General features: G+C 43.0%; 1 protein-coding gene across 1 annotated transcript in view; it reads right to left on the bottom strand.

Moving 5' to 3' along the window:
- Positions 1-16560: 16560 nt before the first annotated feature.
- The window catches only part of LOC118413059 (von Willebrand factor D and EGF domain-containing protein-like), a 13850-nt gene continuing 5957 nt past the window's right edge, over positions 16561-24453 (bottom strand). The window contains exons 4-17 of the mRNA XM_035816202.1: positions 23484-23704; positions 22814-22900; positions 22234-22617; positions 21723-21802; positions 21523-21586; positions 20671-20910; positions 20052-20278; positions 19472-19760; positions 18701-18871; positions 18046-18447; positions 17346-17600; positions 17065-17179; positions 16609-16731; positions 16561-16574 (exon numbers count right to left, since the gene is read on the bottom strand). Of these exons, the coding sequence (XP_035672095.1) occupies positions 16561-16574; positions 16609-16731; positions 17065-17179; positions 17346-17600; positions 18046-18447; positions 18701-18871; positions 19472-19760; positions 20052-20278; positions 20671-20910; positions 21523-21586; positions 21723-21802; positions 22234-22617; positions 22814-22900; positions 23484-23704 (2672 nt within the window). The remainder of the gene's footprint in view (positions 16575-16608; positions 16732-17064; positions 17180-17345; positions 17601-18045; positions 18448-18700; positions 18872-19471; positions 19761-20051; positions 20279-20670; positions 20911-21522; positions 21587-21722; positions 21803-22233; positions 22618-22813; positions 22901-23483; positions 23705-24453) is intronic.

Genomic DNA, 24453 nt, shown 5'->3' with positions numbered 1-24453 from the left:
CTGTCAGGCAAGAATTGTGAAGAATGAAGGTGCCACCATTAGTATAAATTGGCAGCTTCTGTTGCAAATTAAGCAATTTTTCGTCTCGTAAACGGTCGTCGCTTTTTCGAACGATCGCCACATACCCCACCATATCCCAGAGTTTCATAACTTTGGGGGGCTGACAAGAAGCAAAAAAGTATATAAAGTAGTTCAATGTCATATAAACGACAGTATCGCAATAAATGTTTAAAAAAAATAAGGACAAATCCATCAACTCCGGTTGGAACTCGAGTAAAAAAAGTCTAGTGTGCGCAGGCAGTGCTGATACACTTAGCGTGCATAAAAAATACCACATATATGCATTTTGTCTGGCATCGCCGGCAACGACCGTTTACGGGACAGAAATTAGCTACGCCGAACTCCTTTACAACCTTAAGCAGTTTTCTGACAGCTACTGGTTTCTGATATAGCAACCGCTTTTGATATAGCCATCAGTTTTTGATACCTATCGGTCTCTGATGGCTACCTGTTTCTGACAGCTGCGTCGTGCTTATTGTATTTGGTCTGGCGGAAAATAAAGCTCAACAGAGTCTCTCTATCACTTCCATAGCCAAAGCGACCGAGAGAAAGGAGTAAGGTTGAAAAGGCTGGTACCGGGGCTAGAAAAAAATTGAATGGGTGTGATAGCAATTCGTAAGAACGTTGTCGCACCATTTAGTACGTACAGTATCTAATTAATGCCATCTGATTTTTATCCATCTACGTTATATCTTTCTAGTACACGGATACTAGCAAACAACAGTAAGACAAAAATAGACAAAGTAACCGGTTTTGATATTGGAGCCGGTTGTGATGTAGCCAACGGCTTTTGATACCTACCGGTGTCTGACAGCCACCCGGTTCTAAGTGCTACCAAGTTTTGACAGTTACCTAGTTCTGACGGCTATCGTAAAATCACTGGGTACAAGATAAAGAAGTTTGCCTAAGTTACTGACCTTCATTCCCGCAAAGAATTCGTTGCTGACCTCGAGAGTGCCGGGTGCCCCTCCATCTTTATACCTCCCGCGGATTTTGCACGCTATCTATGGAAATATACATGCAAAACACAATTAAGAAAACAGTAACAGAGTGTGCGTGTGATGGTCACTTTGGTTTTTTTCTTAGCCTGGGTGCCATCCTTCTTAATTGTAGTACGAACTCTTTGTCACCCTCGGGTCCGGAAGCGGCAGAGAGAGTACGAACTGTAGCTAAAAAGACTGGCACTCAGGCGAAACTTACCTAGTAAAACTTAAAATGAGGAAGTAGTCTGTGCTTTTTACTTGCGGAAAGGTTAGTTGCGGGGAGTTAGCCTACTGCTATTACACTATGAGATGATAACAAATACAAAAGCCAGGAATCGATCCCATGAGCCGTTATGACGAAAACAAGCGTTTCAATCCCCGCTAGGAGACTTTGGTGAAGATTTGTGCTATCGAACTGTAACATACATATGACACAGTAATGTTGAAAGCTACGCGCGTTATCTCACGTTCTTTCCCATTCCAAGTCTGAGTTGATCCTGGTCAAGTATTGCCCGACTCTCTCCGTTGTCTAGAGTAGTTTCGTCGATGACATCACCGTCGGCAGTCCAGAACACCTCCACTGTCAGGTTGTTCCAGGGAGGAGGGTCGAAGTCACAGAACATGACAACTGTAGCGCCACCCAGGATACCGTTACTCAGCCGAGGGTTCATTTGAATGGTTGGAAAAGTTGCTGCAAATGAGTGCGGGTACAGTCACAAATGGTACCTTGATGATGTAACTGGCAGGTTAAAAAATCACATTTTTTGTATCTGTACCAATGTACTTATTTATTTTTTCTTGAATAAAACAAAAGAAATCGCATACCTTTGTTACATACAATTTCTACATCTGCTTTCTATAAGCAGTAAACACTCTGAGCAAACAATAAAAATATTGAAATAACCTGAGCACCCAGGTGTAAACCCGAAGTTTTCCGAGCTCTGTCCGGGAGGGCAAGGTACTTCAGTTCCTGAATGAAATGGATATATATTACACAGCAGAAAAACAAAAGTATTTTCATGACAGAGTCATGTTGTTTCTGTGTTCAACCCATACTTGTTGTCGACTTCCTTCTGATATCGCCGCCAAATGTTAACGCTTTTACCATCATTCCATTGAGATTGTACGTTTATGCTATCTATTCCCATCATATGTAACAGTAACATAAAGTCAACATTCAGAAATACGTTTGTACAAACTATACACCCTTCTTATGCTGTTGAACATTGAATATTACACATCATGTTTCAAGTTTTGTTAATTCCTACGGCCAGTCAACAAATAATCAAGTTAATTGATTACTCGTACCTGGAGGCTAGTGAGAGTTAATCAGAGTTAAATCCTGTCACAGAGCTGTTTCCATCTTGGACACTGTCATGTAAATATAAGGCATAAACCGTATTTACCCGGCCAGATCATATAAGGCTGCTTTACGGTGCGGTCACATTTGTCGCAGGTGATCGAACTATTTTGATATCATAGAATTTTCAAGCAGGCAGAAACAGAATCAACCACCGACAAGACAAATAAATTTGTGTGACACGTGAAAAAATGCCTAATCATTTTGCGATTGCGAGGAGAATGTCACCAGGCCTTACCTGCACAGTACGCTTCGGGACAGCCAGGCGTCGGGGGCAGCAGGTACACGAAGTACTCGTCGCCACAGTTCTTCACCATGATGACCCAGCAGTACCCCTCGCAGTCTCCTGAGGCATAAGACCTGCGGCACGCCTGTCTGATGACTTCTCCCTCTGATGTAGCTGGGAGAGTTCCTAGATAAAGGAATTATCCATAGATCAAGAGCAGGGAACCCAGTTTAACAGATGATTTGGTCTTAGTAATCCCATAAAGTTACAGAAAGAGTCCGAAATAATTTAGACTAAGTCGAATAAATGATTTTCAATTCAGTGCACCTATGCTTGACATTGGCGTATCTATAATAATAAGAATGTTGAAATTGGATTAAAGAATGAACAAAAACATGGTTTAGACTCTTATTACTGACTCAAATGTACTGCTCACTATATCTGTTCCCATCTAGCACATACATTTCATTGAATCAACAATATAGTGAGTCTCACAATGTCCTTCAACCTGTTAGATTGGACACAGCAAAAAAAAGTGACAAAATAGAAAGTCCGATAAAAACGACAAAAAAAAAACGTTGGAAAAACAGCCGGAGCCTAACCTCTGCTTGGAGAGTACTTCAACATCACAGAATGCTAACCTTTCATCCAAATGGGTCCAAGAGTCGAACAGCTGTTTGCTCTGAGCACAGAACAGTTTGTCGGGATGACCCCTCCTGCCGGGCTGACGAATCGGTACCATTTTGTTTCCAGGCTGCTGTCGCACAGAGCTGTGTCGGTCACTGTCCACAAGGCACCGACACTCCTTAAAGGTTCGTCAAGGGCCTGGTAAGTCTGACATGGATCACCCAAGGCTACAGCTGTGAAAACACGAAGGGTAGCTGTTGTTACTGGGAAGCTATTACGACTGGCCGATTCCTCAAATTTACTGTTGCCTGGCATGCCCGCGGGAAACGTATGTAACAAGATACGAACAAAATTGGTGAGTCGCAGTTTCACCACCCCATCCTCTTTGTTTTGGGTGCTATATAGATTATTTTAAGATTTAATTTGTATTTTCATTTTGTAGTTGACCTATTGAGCTTCTACTAGAGCCCTATTAATGAGTGTTTGAGTATTTGGCCCTATATTGATTAAGCAGATGTCTCATTCTTGAGGTGCGCTTGATGTTAACATCTGATACAGTGTCTTTCCCAATTTATGCAAAATAATTGTTCAGGTACAGGTCCGGTACAAGTCCAGAGGTCCGGACCTGAACCTGGACCAGCTTCAGTATGTGAAAACTTGTAAATGGGTAATGCTCAAAACAATGGTCCATTTCACTACAAAGGAATCTGTTTGGTGGAGTGTTCGACTCCCATTGGCGTGTTAAGATCCTACAAGGCTAGTTGCTTCTCTACGATTGATTGTAAACCTTTGCAGAAATTACTATAAACTCTACTCGACTTGGCTCTTGTTGTTTTCTTCGACCGGTAATACCCAAAATGTGTGAATGTCTGATCATATAATCTGTTCATTTTCCAACAGGTCCATTATTCAGCCGTCCACCGATTTTTTTTCCGGACCGGTTTTGTCCCATAAGAAAAACCGGTTTTGTATCGGTACCCACCCCATAAGTACCATGCGCGTTACTGATGACACGAAAAAATCTGGATTTGTAGTTCCTTTGTTGCAACGTCTTGACTCAGCTGTTTCAGGAATCGACCTATACATTTGATAATACGTTTGTTAGTCTGTCTGTGCCCACCCCCCAGGTGAAAAAATAAGAAATAGAATAAAAGCGATAAAATTCCCGCTCAAATTGCATTAACGGAGTGCTTTTTCGTGTTCGTCGAATAGAGTTTATTGAAATTGTTTTCTGTACAAATACAGCTTAATGCGTTGTTTTAATCTCTTGAACCGTACCCGTGTGTAGGACCTTTGATGACATTCATATCAATGTATGTGGACTCGGCACGACCTACAAACAAAGACCAAACATACATGTACTTAACATTATCCAAGGGCCGCGGGATCACAAAAACAATGTATTTTTCTTGTTACTCAGTAACTACATGAAAGATAAGGTGCAAGGCGCCAGTCAAACAACTGTATGACTTGGCTTCCATATTACACTAGAGTTCAACGACCCAATACCTTCGCAATTGTGCAAAGTATGTCAACCTGATTTGCACGGATCATTGAACAAGTATAACATTCGCATGATATATTAATGTAATACTCATTAAAGTTATCGCAGAGCACTTTCTCATCAGTCATCCGAATGATGCTCTATTAGGTGTGTAGGTAATCTAAAATGGCCCTCCATTTATGAGAAACCTATGCCAATTCCTATATTTGAACACGGGGGGGGGGGGGGGTTGTTACGTTTCCTCATTAACTATGCAAGAGGTAGGTCACATTATCATGAGGTAGATCATATTATGTCTTCAAGGCATCCATTCATCCTTCTTGAGCTATCCGCTTGTGAATTCTCAAAGCTATGTAAAATCCATGCTTATAGCATTTCCAGAACATTCGATCTTAGCAAAGAAGGATATTGCAGCATTTTCTCATAGATTATGTAAATGAGGCCCTGATGCATGATTTATATCTAATGATGTTCTTTCCAAATGCCATGATAATAAAATTCCCATCATTATCCACTACAGAAGTAATTTCTTACCTATTAGGCAAATCAGGTCTTAATTATATATATATTTGCAAAATTATCATCTATATAGATATTCCTCTCGGTTACATGTGACTCATGATTGAGAGTGCTATCAACAACAAATGCAGTAGATTTATAAACTTCTCGTTAATAACTGAGCATTTCATTGATTATTCAAATAAGCACCTGATACACATGATTTGTATCTAATTGCGGTTTCTTTGTATGTCCAGGCAGTTATTCATTATAAAACTTGGCAATAATTAAATGAATGCAGTGTACGTAGCTAATGCCTAATATCTGCTTGGAGCTAGCGACAGCTGCTCCCTGTCTTAAAAAAAAAACTGTCAGACGAAGGAGGTTAAAACACCACATAACCATACACCTGATTGAGAAAAAATACCTCACAAAAGCCTAACGACATTGATGACTCACAAAATCCACCCATACCTGGGTGTTACGTTAACAACTGGGCTGAAGTGGGGTGTCCATGTTAACAAAATAACAACCAAGGCTAAACAGACATTGGGAGTGATCAAACGCAACTTGTTGGCATGCCCAGCCAGTGTAAAATCACTTGCATATACATCACTGGTAAGACCTAACCTTGAATATGCTGCAACAGTATGGGATCCGTATACAGAGAACGACAAAGATAAACTGGAAAGGGTACAGAACCAAGCTGCCAGATTCTGTACAAACAACTACAACAGGGATTCTAGTGTTACCAAAATTAAAACAGAACTGCAGTGGGTGTCACTTGAAGACAGAAGGAACATGTCCAGACTTTGCATGATGTACAAAATGGTGGACGTACCAACGGATAAGTATCTAATACCAGCTCAAAAAAAGAACAAGAAACAGTCATGCCTTCAAGGACCAGAGTTACAAACCTAGGATTGATGTGTTTAACCTGATCAACCTGACGAAATGTACGGTATCGACGGTTTTACATTGTTCTCAAAACCTCGACAAAACAAAACAGGCGGCGGGGTCGCCGTGTATGTGAGTGACCAGATCTACGCCCGACAGCTGTACATAACCGTTCCCCCTGAACTGGAATGTAATTGGGTGTACATCAGACCGACTAGACTACCACGTGAAATCTCAGGACTCGCAGTCTGTGCTGTATACCTACCACCCAGCTCACCACATCAGGATATTCTGAACGTCCACCTGATTGACACCATTGACCAACTGCGCGCCAAGTATGCTGACATCGGATTTTAAAAAGGAGGAGACTTCAACAGAATGGACGTCCACAATCTGTGCTATAACACAAGTATGAAGCAGATAGTCAACACCCCCACAAGGGAAGATGCCATTCTGGACCTGATTATCACCAACGTAGGGCGTTTCTACAATCCGTGCTCTGTTATCGCGCCACTAGGGATGAGTGACCATAGATCTGTAGTCCTCCAACCCAAAGAACAAACCAAGTCAAACAGAACCACCAAAAGAACTGTCCGTCCCATGCCAGCCTCAAAGATGCGCTCTTTTGGTGCCTGGATCACATCGTATAACTGGCCCGAGGTCACGCAGGAGGAGGGAAGCCAAGCCATGACAACAGCGATGTACAACACACTCCATCAGAAAATCTCTGAACACTTCCCAACCCGCTGTATTAAAGTTCACAATAAGGACAAACCATGGGTTACTCCCGAGATAAAGAACCTCATCTCTCTACGCCAAAAAGTTCTCCACACCGGAAAGAAGCTTGAATGGAAAAGCTTACGCAACAAACTACAAGCAAACATCCGACATGCGAGGCAGAACTTCTACAGTAGCAAGGTACAGAACTTAAGACGACACGACCCAGCCAACTGGTACAAGAACATTAATACGATGGCCAACATTGGCAAATCTAACCCGGTTATCCATATTGACGGAGTCGCTCCAGACAACAACAAAGCTACTGCCGACGCCATCAATGCTAACCTGAGTAAAATAACACAGTCATTACCCCCTCTGGATATCAGCCACCTGCCTGCGTTCCTGCCTGCACCACAACCACCACAGGTGGAAGTATGCGAGATGTACGACAGGTTGCAGAAGGTACGTGTGCGGAAGGCGGCCGGCCCGGACAACATCACGGGGCGGTTGATAAGGGAATTTGCATATGAATTCAGCCAGCCACTAACGCGCATCCTGAATTCATCACTGCGCGAGAGCCGTGTCCCCAAAGAATGGAGGGAAGCAACCGTCATCCCTATCCCCAAAACAAAGCCCCCGACTGTGGAAGACCTCCGACCAGTCTCGCTCACCTCAATATTAGCAAAGGTGTGCGAAGGATTTGTAGCCAAGTGGACACTGTCAGACATCACCCCCAACATCGATCCTAAACAGTTTGGCGGACTGCCTGGTAAGTCAACAACGCATTGTCTGGTGGACATTCTACACCATCTCAATTCTACCTCGGACCGGAGAGGAACACTTAGCAGCATTGTTCTTACCGACTTCTCCAAGGCGTTCGATCGTGTTGAGCACACGGCCGCGATAACAAGGCTGCTGGAGTTAGACTGTAGACCTTCACTGATCTCTTGGATATGCAACTTCCTCACTGAGAGGCGACAACGCGTCTTGTACCAGGGCTCCCATTCAGCATGGGAAATACTCACCTGCGGGTTACCACAGGGCACTGTTCTGGCACCCATCATTTTCATAGCCATGATTAACAGTGCCGCCAAAGGTACACGATCGGAAAACTGGAAGTTCGTGGACGATCTTTCAATGATCGAAAGCAGACTCGTGCATGAACCATCACTCCTGCAGCAAGATCTCAGTGCCCTGGAACAGTGGTCGTCTGACAGTCACATGAAGCTGCACCCCAAAAATGCATGGTTATGCATGTATGGTTCACAAAAGTTCCCCCTCCCCTCCCTACGTTGTATATTGATGGTCACCCCCTTCAGCAAGTCACCTCCGCCAAACTGTTAGGGGTGATAGTGCAGTCCGACCTGAAATGGAACGGCCACGTGAACCACATCATCAGTCAGAGTAGCAGACGACTATTCCTCCTACGCCACCTCAAAAGATTCAAACTCCCTGTACCTGACCTTGCAACTGTGTACATAATCTATGTGCGTCCGCTGTGCGAGTATGCCTGCCCCGTCTGGAGTCCTGGGCTTACATCAACCCAAACAGCCCAGATAGAGAGCATTCAGCGCCGTGCCTGTCGGATAATCTTCGGTAGATGCTATACATTAAACTGCTCGGAAGCATGCGACCGACTGGGACTACCCACTCTCCAGCAACGACGCGAACAGCTCACTATGAAATTCGGCTACACCTTGTTGCAATCAACAACATTCAGGCAGTGGCTACCACCAACCCGAGGTGAGACCAGTGGACGACGTACCAGATCACACACCAATCTGAACACTATAAAGGCCAGAACGGAGCGGTATAAGAACAGTACCATTCCGCACATCGTCCGATTACTGAACTCATGATCTGCGTTGTTTTTACCTTATCTGTCGATTTTACCGGTCAATCCAATATGTATATATTTTAATACGTTTGATAACTGTTAACGATTTTAAGTGTCCTCGTCAAGCATCATGTGAGTACAAGAGCAATTCAGGGCCCATTTTTTTAGTCCTGCTATTCTGTACACTTTTAATGGACCAAATAAACCATTATTATTATCATTAAAATTCATACTTCCCCAGAACTATATCTAAATGAATTTGTTATTACCAAGCACAGTAGGGGCATCTTCTCTAGATAGAACGCTTAAAAGAACGCTTGCAGATAGATGTGCAAAAGCTAGGTGTGAAGGGTCGTTGAGTGTAATATAACCAGCTGCTGTCGCGCCGCGTGCCTGTGAAGCTGGTGTGTTAAGCCGATGGGTAGTTATACTGGCTATATAGATACAGATACAGAAGCTGGTGTGTTTTCCGAAGGGCGGTTATACCGGCTATATAGATACAGATCTAGACCCATTAGCGGTGACCTGGAGTGTTTTCTGAAATATTACGTTACGTTATAATAGACAGAGCTCCGGTTAAACAAGAAATCTTTTAAGAAAAGCTGTGCATTGCCGCGTATTTTATGACTGAACTGCTGAGAGCGACACCTAGCTTCTTCAGTAGGAAATGCAGCAAAAGGCGATATTGGAAATTTACCTCATTATCATAATTTATGTCACATGAATCATTGGCACATTAAACAGGTTTTGTAAAACTTTTTGACCCACAATGAATATGCATTATTTTTTAATTACAAAATAAGTTCCTTCTGATGCAATTTGTGATATATCTTTATATAAACATGGTGAGTTAAAGCGTAGATTTATTACGCTGGACCACATACAGTAACATGCGTCTAGAAGAGAGTTTTAATACTCGCCTGGAATGTACCATTGTCTAACTAACCCATGAAACTCGGCCGCGATTAGCCGCGAGTGAGCGAGCGAGCGATTAGCCGCGAGCGAGCGTGGTCCAGTGGATTGGCTTGCCTCCCTAATGTTTGTGTACCCTTAGGGGTCAACTACATATGAGTATGGTCATTGTATCGAATGGTCATTACTAATTTTGAACTGTCACCTTCCAGCAAAAAGAAGGGCCTTTGGAAGGGGCTTTGGAAGGGCTGGGTTAAAAGGTCCGTCCATTGATCCAACCATGGAAGAAAGCTGGCATAAGGCATTGCCGCTGGCGCGGCAATGCAAAAAGCAGACAAAATACCAAACTAAATTTACGTAAGAATGCAGCACAGGGAACATAGAGAAACAGCTGAGAACAGTAGTAACGCAACCAATCTAACTACTCCTCCGGGAGGTGGCTCTCCTTCTGAGAAAAAAGTCTTCTTGGTGGAGGTAAAATTGTATAGGCTTGGGAATTCTGTGAAATGCCTTGTAGTAATGCTTGCTGGAAGTGAGGTAAATCCACATATTTACTGCAATTTTGTGGTCCAGGCCTGTTCCTCGTCGCTATAACACTTGATGATACCCATTCTAAGTAGGTTTGCAGATAAAACACAGCGCGTAAGAGCCGTCGATCTTCCTCATTTTAGACATACCTTTATTTTCTATTTATTACGTCCCGCGTCAATACATGACGATGCTTGTCGATAATACTGAAGACACGTTTATACCTAATTACAGGTCTTTGGTTTTTACATTCATTTGGTGACGTAGGAACCCAAATCATGCATTTCGTTCGTTAAAATAGGCAAATTTCATTTCAAAGCGAATTTCCGATAGAAATGTATGACGTCACCCCGGGGTCGGACAATGGCCCGGAATAGTGTTTATATATATATTTTTTTATTTTCGTACTTCCACTGCCTAACGCTTGAAGGCGACGAAATTTTTCATCTCTTACATGTATGTACAAAGAAATACCATATGATCAAGGTCGAGATAAACCAACTTCTAAGGTCCTCTAAGCTCAAGATAAACCAACTTACAAGGTACGTAGAGACAGGAAATGCTCATTTGCCCATGACGGTTAGTGGGAACAAATCTACCCACAAAGGAAATTGTACCCTTGGTGCACGGATGAAGGTTGATGTGTATTTGTCATTTCAGGCATTGTTATCTACATGATAACCGTAAGATTGTTTTTGCAAAGCTTGAATATCTGAAGTGTGCATACATGGGGTAGAAGAAGAGGGTGTCGGATGGGGCTCTAGTGTTGCCTAAGCGGTCCATCGAAATATGACGTTTTCATCATCAACATACCTCATAGAATAGCTGACATGCATACCCGTCCTACAGCAAACGCACTGGGTAGTAGTGCACCGTTCAGGAGTGCAGCGATGAGAAAAGAACGACAAACATCAAAAATCGCTCGCCGTTAGACTTTTAAGTCCTTAAAAGTGCCGAATAAACTTATAGTGTTCTCCTTTCAAATGCATGAAAATGAACTGTTGTGCATCACAGTACAGACGAAAGCTAAACATACGTGATTCGACCGTTTCCCAAGGTGAATTGGTAAAAAAAGAGACATAATGGTCAATACTCAATATGTTAGGCTTAGAACGCGGTGGCCAAAACAACAGTCAACGGCAATGACTTTAGTCTGCACATTAAGAAGGTTAATGAAATTTTGAAAAAAATGATACATGCAGGACTAGAAAGCACAACATTTTGCTTAATGAAAAAAACTTCCACTTCGAAATAGGCAACAATCCGCGGTTAATAAATCGTCTTCGGCATTTGGGCGGCCAAGAAGACCTGTTTGGAATTCTCTCTAGCAAACACGCCATAATTAATGCTGCATTAAACAAAACCACTCACAAATATGATAGTTGACTATGAAGTTCAAGGCCAAACATCTGATAGAGACAATTTTGATAGAGCCTCTCCGGTTGTCCCGAACTCGAAGGCCAAGGAAAAAATATATAGCGGAATTCATTCCTACCTGTAGAAAGCAGAAGTACCACAAATGTCAGAATCATCCTGAACAATGTTTCGCCCCCTGGGCTCGCTGAACATTCAAGAGGGTTGTGGTAGCTGATTTCCGATTGACAAAATACTTCTCGAGCAGACCAGAATGAATAGATTCAACTCAGTTCAAATCCTGGGTCGGCAGTGATTGCCCTAGCTCGACACGGAACTACATCAGGTCGAGCTTTGCGCTGTCCAAATGTTTTGCTGCCTGCTTATCAAGTACGATACACAGGTGCCACTGTTATCGCGCCCTCGGGTCATCGCTGTGTACAAGGCTTAATTACCGCGATCAAGTGTTTTCGTCGGCTCCATTAATAGATTAAACTTCCTTGACGCCTGTTGTTTGTCACGTCGGCAATTTCAAAGGGGCAATCTTAGCAAAATACAATCAAGTGTGAACTCATAAAATTTTTGGAGAAGATAAGTAAATTTTTACTGTTAATACGATCATCGCAACTTTCCTCCGTTTTTTTGTAACTTTTGTATACTTTCTTGTCTTCCAAACTGTACAATTTATAGTCATACAAGTCCAATTTGTCCGGTCAACGGTCTCTGATTCTCTATCCAGTTCAGAGGTACGTTTACAGGACGTAAACTTTGTTTTGATTGTGTAGCTGTGTCATTCTTTATTCGGACTCTAATTTCATTGAGCCATGGTGGATGTCACTTATACATCAGGCAAAACAAAAAGACAAGACAAGAATTTCGTACATTGATATTTTTGGAAAGATATAAAACAACAAGAACTCACGGGTCTCGCAGCAAGTTCCCCGGAACTCTAGTGGACACGAACAGGACGAGTCCAGGGGTGTTCCTCCGTTGTGACAGAATCGGTTACAGGCGCGGGTCTCATAGCAAAACGAAGCGAGACCACAAGCACTAGCTGTGCGCGTCTGCGTGCCCGTATTTCCACAACGGGCACTGCAGGCGCTCCAACTGCTCCAGGACAGGTCATTACACAATGGGTATGTCAAATGCCAATATGGCCATTGATCACATCGGTTGCCTAGTACTATTTGTGACAAAACTTCTTGATTCCCTATCAGAGTCACAAGGACTCCCAACAGAAGGATCTGTGCCTTATGCATGTCATACGGGTGGCTTAGAAAGAGTGATCGTTCAGTTGGATCACAAGCCGCCGTAGAATGACAAACTCAACAGACCCTCCTTAGAGGGTCTGTATGGAGCATACGAAATCACACATGACGTTACGTAGTGTCAATACTGTACAAAACTCCTAAGACAAATTCGTCTTGAACTTTTTTTATCAATCTTTCTTGTTCTGTTGTTTCTACCCTTCATTGCATGTCCCCTCGTTTTTCAGAGACAGCGACTGGTGTCTTTTTGCACCCATTTGTACTGTGTTGGAAAATTTCAAAATTGGCGTCCATACTTCTTGCAATTTGGCGCATTCCAGCGAGATACCAGGTTAAGTTATTAGCGATGTAATCAAATCTGGTATCAATTTGGACTGTTATCACATCCAAAGGCCATTTCTGTATGCACAATACAATAATGGATCACAAGTGTTTTCGTCGTCTTTCTTTGATGTATTATCATTTCCCTCTTTGGTAATTCCGCGCCGCAATCGTAAGGAGCACACTTGAGTGACCCGCTGACCGTCCAGCTGAAGTTCAAACTGTCCGGCCGCTGGTGATACTGATGGGGTAAATATTTGCACATTGTGGTGACGTCTCAGGGGTTGAGGCACTGGTTGCAGTCAGTGCAATATGAAAATATTTCAAGTTTGTATCAATATATTCCCCGGGGATTTTTTTCTTTTCTTTTGCCACCACATTGACTGTTCTTTTAGTCACATTCATGTACAAAAAAAGTACAGAATTTTCTATACGGGATGCATCCATTATGCAAACGATCTTACAAAAAGAGGGATTTTTCTGTTGGTGCTGGTGGTTCTTTGCTTTGTGCATCACTCACGCCTGCGCAGATCAGAAAAGTACCAGTACTAGCCACAATACATTGGCACAGTAAAATGAACACACAGTTAATGTTAGTCTTGAATTTGGATGTTTATTTTACACAACTTACCACTCATTAACTTGAAGGCATATGAAGCATCAAGCAAGTATTCATAAAATTAGTGTAAGGTGGAAAAGACTGAATCCCTATCAAAACATATTTCGTGTTTTCCGCATACATCTTTATCAAACAGTTCACACCTGACTATCACAGCTGGTAATTACTAGTAACGACTTGTCAAACTACTCTATGTGCGGTGAATGTATTGGTCGGATGGAATTATGTTACAGCATTCGTGTACTGTTGGTTTGCTTAAAAAATGTCAAACCTATGCAAAATAAAGAATTCACGTCAGAACGATTCTCCGATTTATGATATTTTTGTTCAAGGTTTGCAGAAATCATAGATATTAAAACACGACACACACATTGCAAGACGAAAACAATAAAGCAAAAAAACAACTAGTTCTGCAGCTGATGATGAGATATGTTATGAAATGAATGTATATGAATCGGAAAATATTCTTTTCTCAACAAATAAATTCCTTTGAAACGATTCTTTTTCCAGCATCAATGGTCAATTCAATTTCAATTACATTTTTAGAATCCAGCGCTAAGTCTGGGATTTCCCAACACACACCGTGGGATATTGTAACGTTATATAACCAGCCATCATCACAACGTTTTAGACTGTCCGGAAGATGTGTCATATGCATCTTGGTCATACCCAGTTTTGAAGGCGATTCGCAGAACAATTGGGCTTACAATAACCTAGACACAGATCATTTAAGGTGAACTATATCTCTACTGACAATGATGTCGAGATGTCAGTATAAACCAGTAATTTACAATGATAGGTTTGAATCTGATGCATATACACGGGGTAGTTGGACTCCCAATTGAGGTTTAGAGGAGTGTAGGAATCCCGACCTAGAGCAGGGTCGCAGTTCACTATTCGTGTTCGTCATCCTGGTCCAATATTTCCTCCTCATTGACACTTCTGGAACCGTCGGTCTTCCTCCTCTCCTCCAGCGGCAGATCTCCCACCTTGCCCCTGGTGGCGTTGTGTGCTTTGACGCGCCACACAGCGACTCCGATCAGAGCTGCAGCCACGGCGACTGCCCCTACGGACAACAGCGCGATGTATGCAGGCTGCTGGTACCAGCTGGACCCTTGTTGGTCCGGAACTGCATAGAGACATAACATTAAGCATGAAATTGATCTCGGATGACTCCGGAAAAAATCCCCCTTTTCGACAAGTGTTCAGCAATGAAACTAAATGGTCAGTGGCAAGTTGCCCTCGTAGGTTGCCCTCCTCAACAGAGATTACAATGACTAAGACGACCACCGTAAAATGAGGGAATAACTAAAATATCATTTGGAGAGAAAAAGATATATCATTGAGATACTGTCTAAACGTGTTATCACAAATCAAAAAGTGTTATTTGTTTTTGAGCATTTTTCTTATCAGCCTTAGCCAGTCTGGTCTCTAGGTTGGTTGCCTACGAGCCAAGAGTCTAACATGCCAAGATCATACAAACACCACACGCACCTCCAGGATCCTGAGTGCAGTTCTTTCCGTCTCCCGTCATGCCTCGTGGGCAGTCCCCACACTCATGTCCACCTGGTACGTCTGTACACGTCACTTCCGGGTAGCACGGCTGAGATGAACAGTCTAAGGAAGGAAAAACATGTGGAAGTCAAATAGACGTTTGAGCAGGAAAGGTTCTTTTCAATTGATGCACGGCTATAACAATCGAGCTTGTCGATATCAAATCACTTCAAACGGATATACGGAGCAAGAACGTGATTTTGTACGAATCGTTTAATGTTATAAGGCTTTATGATAAGCTACATTTGTGAGTCATTTACATGAACGTTTCATCAACAGCACAACACTACTTACCAATTATGTCAACACAACTGACTCCATCACCAGTCATCCCGGCAGGACAGGATCCGCAGGTGTACACGTCACCAGCTACGTCACAGGTGACGTCAGGGTAGCAGGGGTTGGAGGAGCATGGGTCCAAGGGAACTGTAGGGGATTTTTTTCAATATGTGAGGATGCCAACGGCAGGCACACGTGGACAAATACAATGCACAAAGCGCTTGTTTCTGTTGTAAGACCTCTAGAGAATCGATTAAACTGAACAAAGCTGGTGTGTGCACATGGTTTACCGGCTATGGGAAACAAACGAATACACAGCATGATGCAATTAACTTGTGTTTTCAATACAGATTTCAAAACATAACATTTGGTGTGAGCAAGACAGTGTACAACTAAACATATGTTCAAAAGAAGTATGTATCGTATACTTCACTTGGAGCTTACTTTCAATAACCACACACAGGGAGCTGTCCACAGACGACCCCTCAGGACAAATGGTACACTGGACGGCGCCCGGGATGTCTGCGCATGTCCCGTTATCGGGACAAGGGTTGAAGTAACATGGCGTCTCCTGGTCACACAGAAAACCTAAAGGAAAAGTGTTGAGGTTGCGAGTTTGAGACTTTGCAGGGGTAAATGCGACATCAAAAATAGCTGAATTGGCGGAACATCCTCATTCTGAAAGAAAAGGTAACAATGCATTTTCCCCACCTGTGTAGTACTGCTCACAGTCGCAGTTGAATCCACCGATGGTGTTGTTACAGACTCCATGGACACACGGGCTGTTCAGACACTCGTCCACATCCACGTCACAAAGCGGGCCTGAGAATTACGTACCGTTACAGCTGCAGTTGATGTTATCGGGACTGTCCAGCGCGAAAGACGGACAGGAACCGCCGTTTTGGCACGGACAGTCGCGGGCCATGACTGTCAGAGATTCTGTGGAACCTGAACCACACTCATCAACAGCCGTGACGTTGACGGCGATCGTCGAGTTTTGTTCCGGTGTCCACGTCAACCGACCGTCGCTGGACAGTGACAGGGCCGGGTCGGGAGACGCACCGCTCAGAGAATAGCTGAGAGTGGGACCATTTTCCGGGTCCTCTGCCTTGACTGTGAAGTTCAGCTGATTGTTGATGAAGGCGATGATGTTACCGGTTGGTTGAAAGACGGGCGGTGCATTATCTGTGGAAATACACAGATCGGTGAAAAGGACCGAAAGAAAGATTGAAGAAAAAATATTTTATCATCTCGTTGGTCATCATCATCACTACCATCAGTCCCATAGCTCCATCTCTTTCGTATTGAATATGAAATTACAATGCCAAGTCTTCGGTTACTCCAAAGTTCAAACCGCAACGTACAGGTAGAGCCGCAATACAAAATATTTGAAAGAATTCCCGGCCTTGCATTATTCTATCAATTTTTTTTCCTGGGGGATTAGCGGTGGATTTTGTTTTGAAACACGGCATCTATATAGGGCCAAGAACTATCTATGACTCCTGGCCAGATACGTACCTTGATGCACGCTCCATGATGACACGTTGACTGACGGGACGCACTGATTACACCAGTTGCCGATCTGGGTTTCTCCACTGGCATAGCACGTTCCGTCTATCTCACAGGAGTTGTTCTGTGTATGGAGTAACAAACAGAATTGAAATTGAAAGACGCATTTTGATGAAGTGTCTAAATGGAGATACATCTTGAAAGCAGACTGGTTAGTCCGTGAGTATAAGTAGTGGAGTTGAATGTGAAAATTGTCCATAGCTAGAAATTAACTGTTAAGTCATTTCTACCTTTAAAACGCAATAGCCAGTTGCGTTGCAGTCTTGACAGACGGCGTCATACGTGATGAGCAGGACCGGGGGACTGAAGCGCACACCGTCGTTACTGATGGAGACGAGTGTCGCCTCGGCTGTTGTCCTGTGTCCGGCTGCAGCACTCCTCCTCACACGGGACCGCGGGAGGGGGCACACTACACGGGCAAAGTTCTCAAACTCCGCCTCAACGGTGATGTTGCCTTCAAGAACGTGTACGCCATTCTGGTCAACCTGTATAACATATCCACATAACATAGCCACATAAAATAATGAAACATAACACAAATATCAGAACATAATACCTTTAGACAGAATTTGTAGACATTGTAGAAGTACTCTGACAGAGAGACAGAGGAAAAGAAATTGTTTATTGTGATAAACAAAAAAAAAGTCTTCAGGGACCAGTTTAATGGTTTTGTATCACCATCAATACGTGACCAACTGGAATTTAAGCTATTTGTTTGTTTGTTTGTTTGTTTGTTTGAACCTTTGTTTGTTCATGAAAGCTCCAACCGGCCTGTAAGATGCTTTTCATCGAGGTAATGAAGGAAGAGGCAAGGGTCAGACAAAGTATATAACAGAGATACAATTCACATTGTTTAAAGTCCTTATAAATCTTATAGGTCTACGGGTCTATAAACACAGCTGTGGGAACGGAATCTAATCCCAAACGTACCGTTGCCGACTGTAGGGAACACGTTAAGTTTGCCGACTCCATGAAGTTCTGTCCGATCACGGGAGTCCGTTCGCACGGCCGGGTGTTGATGTCACACAGACCTTCCTTCGGGATGAAGAACGCATCTGGTGGTTTGTCTGATTCTATGGAACAGGACGGGCCTTCATACCCCTTCTCACACACACACCTGCCCTTCTCACAGACACCCCGCTGGCTACAGTTGCTGGGGCATGAAACTGTTTCAAAGAAAAAGGACGGGGCCGCGAGGGTGCCATTGGTCGTGCCATTGTTCGTCTCGTTGTTGTTGTTGGTCCAGAAAGACGTGTTTTTATAGAGGATGTCTGAACAGCTTTCCTCCATTGTGGTGACAGCGACTTCTGCCCAAGAAGTATCGCCTGATGCCTGGGTGTTAAAATATCCATAATAAGTCTTTTTCTTTAGAAATATTTTCTTCAGTTTTCTTCTACAATCTTTTAAACTTGTGTGTTGTCTCTCTAGTTGCCTGCATGGCTGTCCATACATTTGAATGAAGAGTGTTGTGTAAGAATGACATTGTCCACATAGCAAGACATCTATTTGTATCTTTTTATCGTTACACAACTGAATCAACATATTATATCCTGCCATGGTGCCACAAACTGTACTGATATAGTACCTGAATATCGGCCACACACCCCTCCACAGCTCCCTCTATGTCGGAAGAACCAGAATCTGCCATAGCAGACGAACATAATCCCCCCGCTGGTGAGTTCAGCACAGCGCCCTCACAGTACGCCCTGGCCTCGGCTTCAGTCATTCCGTTTGGTGCTGGCCAGGAAGGCGGGGGCTGGGCATGGACAAACAAAGGAATCAATAGAAGAAACACTAATTTAGCCATGAAATGAGAATAGACTTGCACAACATGAGCAGCATTCCCGAAAATATTTGTAGGTGACTGACGTTTGTAGGAGTGTTCGACCAATTGGTCCTGTCATGACACCGATCATGTGCCTTGGGAAAGACAGTTTACATATTTTTCCTCACTTAACTCAGGTGGACATGAGTACTTAGCTTTGGTTAGGACCGTCCCTCAGATAGGACGTAAAATGGAGGTCCTGTGTTTGAGGAAAGCTACACATCGAGCACGTAAAAGAACCCACCACACTCGAAAAGAGTAGAAGTTCTTGCCGGTGTGAGTAGTTCATAGTCTTATGGCCTCAGAGAGCAATAGATATTCATTAAACAATCGCCCCCAACGGCATGGTAATAAAGCTATCAAACTGTTTGGTCAGTTATAAAAAGAATCAAAATCAAAACATATCAAACTTTGTGAATAATATCAAAAGAAGCATTTAAGTGATAAGGATCCAAAAAGTATTGAAATAGAAACATCATCTAACAAAGCAAAACGCCATTTGACATATGTTATATGGATGTTGCAACTCACGACTGTAGTTGGCGAATCGTCATAGTCAAATGCGAACATGTCGTCGTCGTACACCTCGTCGTTGTAGCTGGTGCTCCGCCGCTTGCGCGCGTGCTGCCGGTCAGCAACAGGGCGAGCCCTGGCCCGACTTCTTTCATCCTCCCATCGACAGTTGTAGGCAAGGGTGGAGTCACAGACGACTGTTTGTCCGAGGCCTGGGTCGTCCTTACACGTGCAGTAGAGACGTTCATCCAGAGGTAGAGGCGCTGGAGGTAGTAATCCTTCAAATAGCGTTTGGCCCGCTGTCAGCCTGTAAGTTGCATTCGTTAGTCCAAATACTGTCAGTCAGTAGTTTCATCAACATAAGAGTCTTTCATTTGTGTTCTGTCGATGTCGGTTATTGGACCAGCTGCCCTCACTTATAATTAGTGGTAAACTAACTTTGGATGATATGAATGTAAAAGTGTGACTAAAACACATTACCTTGAAAGCGGATAGAGCTTAATTTATTGTCATGTGTCAGTCAAAATTTGGGACTAAAACTACATGTACAGTTTACCGCTTTGTTTTGCATAAATAGAACCGAAGACTGGTTACTCACTTCCAGCTGTTGACGAATGCCGTGTTGGTAATAACAGCTCCATCACCTACGACGTCTGTAGCTGTCGAGCCCGAAAGTTGCCCGTCGTTTTCCTTGTCGCCGTCAAATGTACCACAGAGCCCAACAGTCTTGTTGATGAAATCGTCAGTAGAAGGGTAGATGTAGATGTGCATATATTTTCTCCCAGTCACTGTGAGTTTCATCCACGACCCAGTTGGAAAATAAACCTGTATAAAACAGGTCAAAGCGATCATCATCATCATCGATGTCAGTCTCCTCGCAGAGGTGAAGCAATAAGGGCATCATCACCATACTAAGGCAATGTAAGATTTTGATACACTTTCAGCAGCCGTTCCAATGGGCGTGACCCTTAATTTTAATGACCAATACCTCCAAATCAGAATAGTGGAACATCCTGATCATGTTGATGTATAGTATATGCTAGCATGGACCAACTATTGTCAGGCTGAGAACTGTCTAGGGATATCGCAAAATGCCCAGTGCCAGGATGATAGTGTCACATGCTCAAACTAAGTTTATTGTAGAAGGGACTAGCCAGACATTCATTACACCAACTACTTACAAAATGATCATTGTTACGTTTCAATGAAAAACCTACCATATATTTATCTCCCCCATCTGCAACGAAGAAGCGTGTTTCATCTCCGACAGGCCCATGATGGTCCACCCGCACACCCAATGGTAGCTCGTATTGGACTATGTTGCCTGTATGCCACTGTAACGTGTGTCTGCTTCCACTGCACTTGTTCAAGATGAAGACCTCATTTCCGGACCTGACACTCACACCGCAGTTACAGGCCACGTTTCCACGACCGCACATCGTCATCCGAGTCTGCACCTTCGAATTCAAAGCAGGTAATTGTATGGCAACTTAGTATCGTCTTTGCTGTGTATGTATAGTCTAGCCCGATTCCACTTTGCACTATCATTCCATTTTGCATCAAGTAAGCACAATAGTACATATTGCCACTAAGAATAAAATCACATTCTATTGTTTTGTCAGACGCACACAGTATGGTTGATAATGCTTTGACTAACTGACTGGTCATCTCGTTGATGAACCTATACAGTTGCGTCCATTTTCTCGTAAAAGAATGGTTTACTCTTTACTTTACAAACAGGAGCTAAACTGTATAAAAAGGGCAACGAACAAGAATACATATGAGTAGTTGATTGGTTGGCAATCTCCAAGCATATTGCAGCTGTTTAAACATGCTGAAATGCATAGTTGGTATTAAAAACTTTGAACATGATAAACAAAACACAATACAAATCAAACAATCCCATTACGTGCCCAAAAAGGAGTCATATAACCAAGGATATTATACTAGTTACTAAAATTGACCTTAGATGTTTAAAATAAGAATAAACACACGCAAGATGTCTCTCCTACCAAGTTCTCTGACTATGCCACCAGTTATATATAGTGTTGATTAGACCCCAAACCTACCTCGATGGGAAGAGTTTGATGCCTGTAAAGCACGAATGTGCCTTCCTGGTACACGTGGAACCTCCTGGAAAAGGATAGATTGTTGATGAAAAAGCATGTGGAGAGACGTACCCAAATAGACAATGGGTAATTAATAACAGAGCGATGTTGTTCATGTGGTGATGAGTGACATGACTATCTCTGTCTGAAGTTTTACTTACTTTCCGTCGAATGACCTGTAATGTGGATCTCCTGTCGATGAGCAGACAGTTCCTTCTCTGTCTTTATCTTTGGTAAGTACCTGTAAGAAAAGAACGGACGTAATGTCACTTCTTATCTCCTGTCTGCATCTGTGTGTGCCAACTGTACCACCTTACCAAGTTTTCTTTCTGTGTCATATTGTAAATCGTGTAAACACGTTTGTCTACGTGTACAGACTATCATAAATGAAGTTGGCAGGTACATCTAATTATACACCTAATAAAGTGTACAGTATTTGCATTGATGTTTACATGACCACACGAGCCGAAGTCAACTAAAACTGTTCCTGATTTCTGTTGCCAATTGTGAGCCTTTTTCTGTCCGTCGTCTGAACATAAAAGCAATTGTTTTGCTGTCCTGTGAAAGGAGCAAACCCCAAAGCGTATTTTCAGACAAACAACTTTGACAGACGAAGAAGTAATACAAGAAGAAACACTTAGTATGCACATAGTCAGAAAATGTTCAACTCACGTCCACATCCTCCACCTGGTAGCCATCCCACAATGGAGAGTTCAGGGAGGACATAGGGCGAAACCCGACCTTCATGTACCTCCAACCGTCACTTCTACCGTCTATCTGGAGATCGCGGGTTGCCTTCACCGGGAACTCCAGGATCCCGTTCCACTCGGTTGGCGTGAAGTCCTTTACACAGTTCTGACTCGACAGCAGATCGGGTACTGAGTTTCCTTGGCACTGGCGGTCTGCTGCGTAGTCGACATCTTTGAACTCGACTTGCACTGATATCTTGCAGGGGATGATGTACTCAGGGTAGAGACAGAGTAGAGGTAGTGTAGGTTGGAGTTCAATGTACTTTTCTTCGCCATTTTCCTCAACCTCCACGATCTCAGTCAGAATCTTTGGTGTAAGGGGTAGGTGGATAAGATTATCATATAGGTTTATGTCATGAAGATGGCATTTTTGTCGTATTCAGCACAAAGAGAAAAAGACTATTACACACACACACACACACACACACACACACACACACACACACACGTACACACACGAAAGGTACCATGATTATGATACTGAATAATGCAAAATGGGAAACCTTAATTCCGGCGAAGAACTCATTGCTGATTTCTATCTCACCAGGAGCTCCTCCACCCTTAAACCTTCCACGGACTTGGCACGTAATCTGCGAAAAGAAAACATATCTTAGACATGTTGCACATTTTACAATAATTATGTTAACAGTCTAGACTACCATCTGTAAAGGATTAACTAAATTCCAGACGTGGGTGGGACAAGGTCAGTTGAGATAACTGTGTTGTGCAATCACATATACTACACTCCCAGAAAGAATTATGAGTTTATGACAAAAATCAATGTGCCTATGGCAAGATCCAGGAGACCACGAGAAAAGAAACTCATAATCTCAGTTGCATACCAGCGCGATACTGTATAATAGTTCTTTAAATGCTAAATAGCGGGCTCTCCTATGTTTAACGTTTCGTAGTTGCTACGAAAAGTTTGTCCTCCTGCCAAAACCTTAAATGATCGTCTTCAAACAACCACAACCATCGTGGCCTGTCTCATCACTTTCAGCCTATATTTGTAAGTTACTGATTACCTCGCAGTCATAGGCGACCACGTATGGCCAGAGAAGACTGGATGAGCTTGTGCCTTTGATAGTCGTAAAGCTTTGCCATTAAGGTATTCTTTTAGCAAGTGAATATCAGGTTGTACAAAGTTGCTGTACACAACATGTCCGCACGTACCTCTTTCCCCATTCCCTTCCTAAGCTCTGTCTGACGCAGTACGGCCTGTTGTTCTCCGTTATACAAACTGGTCTGGTGGAAAATCTCATTGCCGGCAACCCAGTTGACTTCCATGGTCAGGTTGTCCCATGGCGGGCGGTCGAAGTCGCACAGCAGCACAACTTCGGACTGCAGAGAGCTGTTGGTCAGCTGTGGGTTGGTTGTTATGTTGGGGAAGTTTTCTGCGGATGGAATTTAGTCCGTGTATACGTTTTTAGGTATAGAAGGTACAGTATCTCATTAGTTAAACATGATCACTTCTTGGTTAAGTCAAGAAGAAACCTCCTTAGTTTAACGATGAGAAATACCGTAGACTCTAACGTATGCATCCCGCCATGATGTCACAAAGAGACACTTTTGATGTATCAATACCAGTCAACATCAGTTCCACGTGTGTTCTTGATTAGTATTATCTACAGTAATATGAATTGCATCATGATATAACATCATTGGGTCAAGACAATGGCTATGAGCAAATGACCCTTAGGTCCTGCTAGTAAGACAACGTTTTACAAAGATTAGAGCTTAACACCATTTCCCCATGTATATTTGATGGTAAAACAACAAAACAAATCAAAAGCAAGAAGACCTGCAAATTGTTTTACAATGCATTAGTGCAGGCACAGGTCAAGGAACCAACATTCTGTAAAAATGGCAATCCATATTTCCTACTGAAACCCTGGCTTGGGAAAATATCTGGAGATTGTTAAGCACACAGACCTGTAAAGACACTAAGTTGGCAGAGTTAAACTACAAACTATTACACCGTATACTACCATGTGCGCACAATATGCACAAACGGGGTATCAAAGATGAAACTGGACATATATATGATGCAACATGTACACTTTGTAGCAATGGAAGCATAGAACGATTATGAACATATGTTCTTTGAATGTGAAAGACCTGTGTAATTTCTGGGAAGTAGTTG

Source organism: Branchiostoma floridae, chromosome 4 (genome assembly GCF_000003815.2).
Source record: "Branchiostoma floridae strain S238N-H82 chromosome 4, Bfl_VNyyK, whole genome shotgun sequence".
NCBI lineage: Eukaryota > Metazoa > Chordata > Leptocardii > Amphioxiformes > Branchiostomatidae > Branchiostoma > Branchiostoma floridae.
Note: the sequence above shows the minus strand (reverse complement) of the source record. Positions and strands in the feature narration are given on the sequence as shown.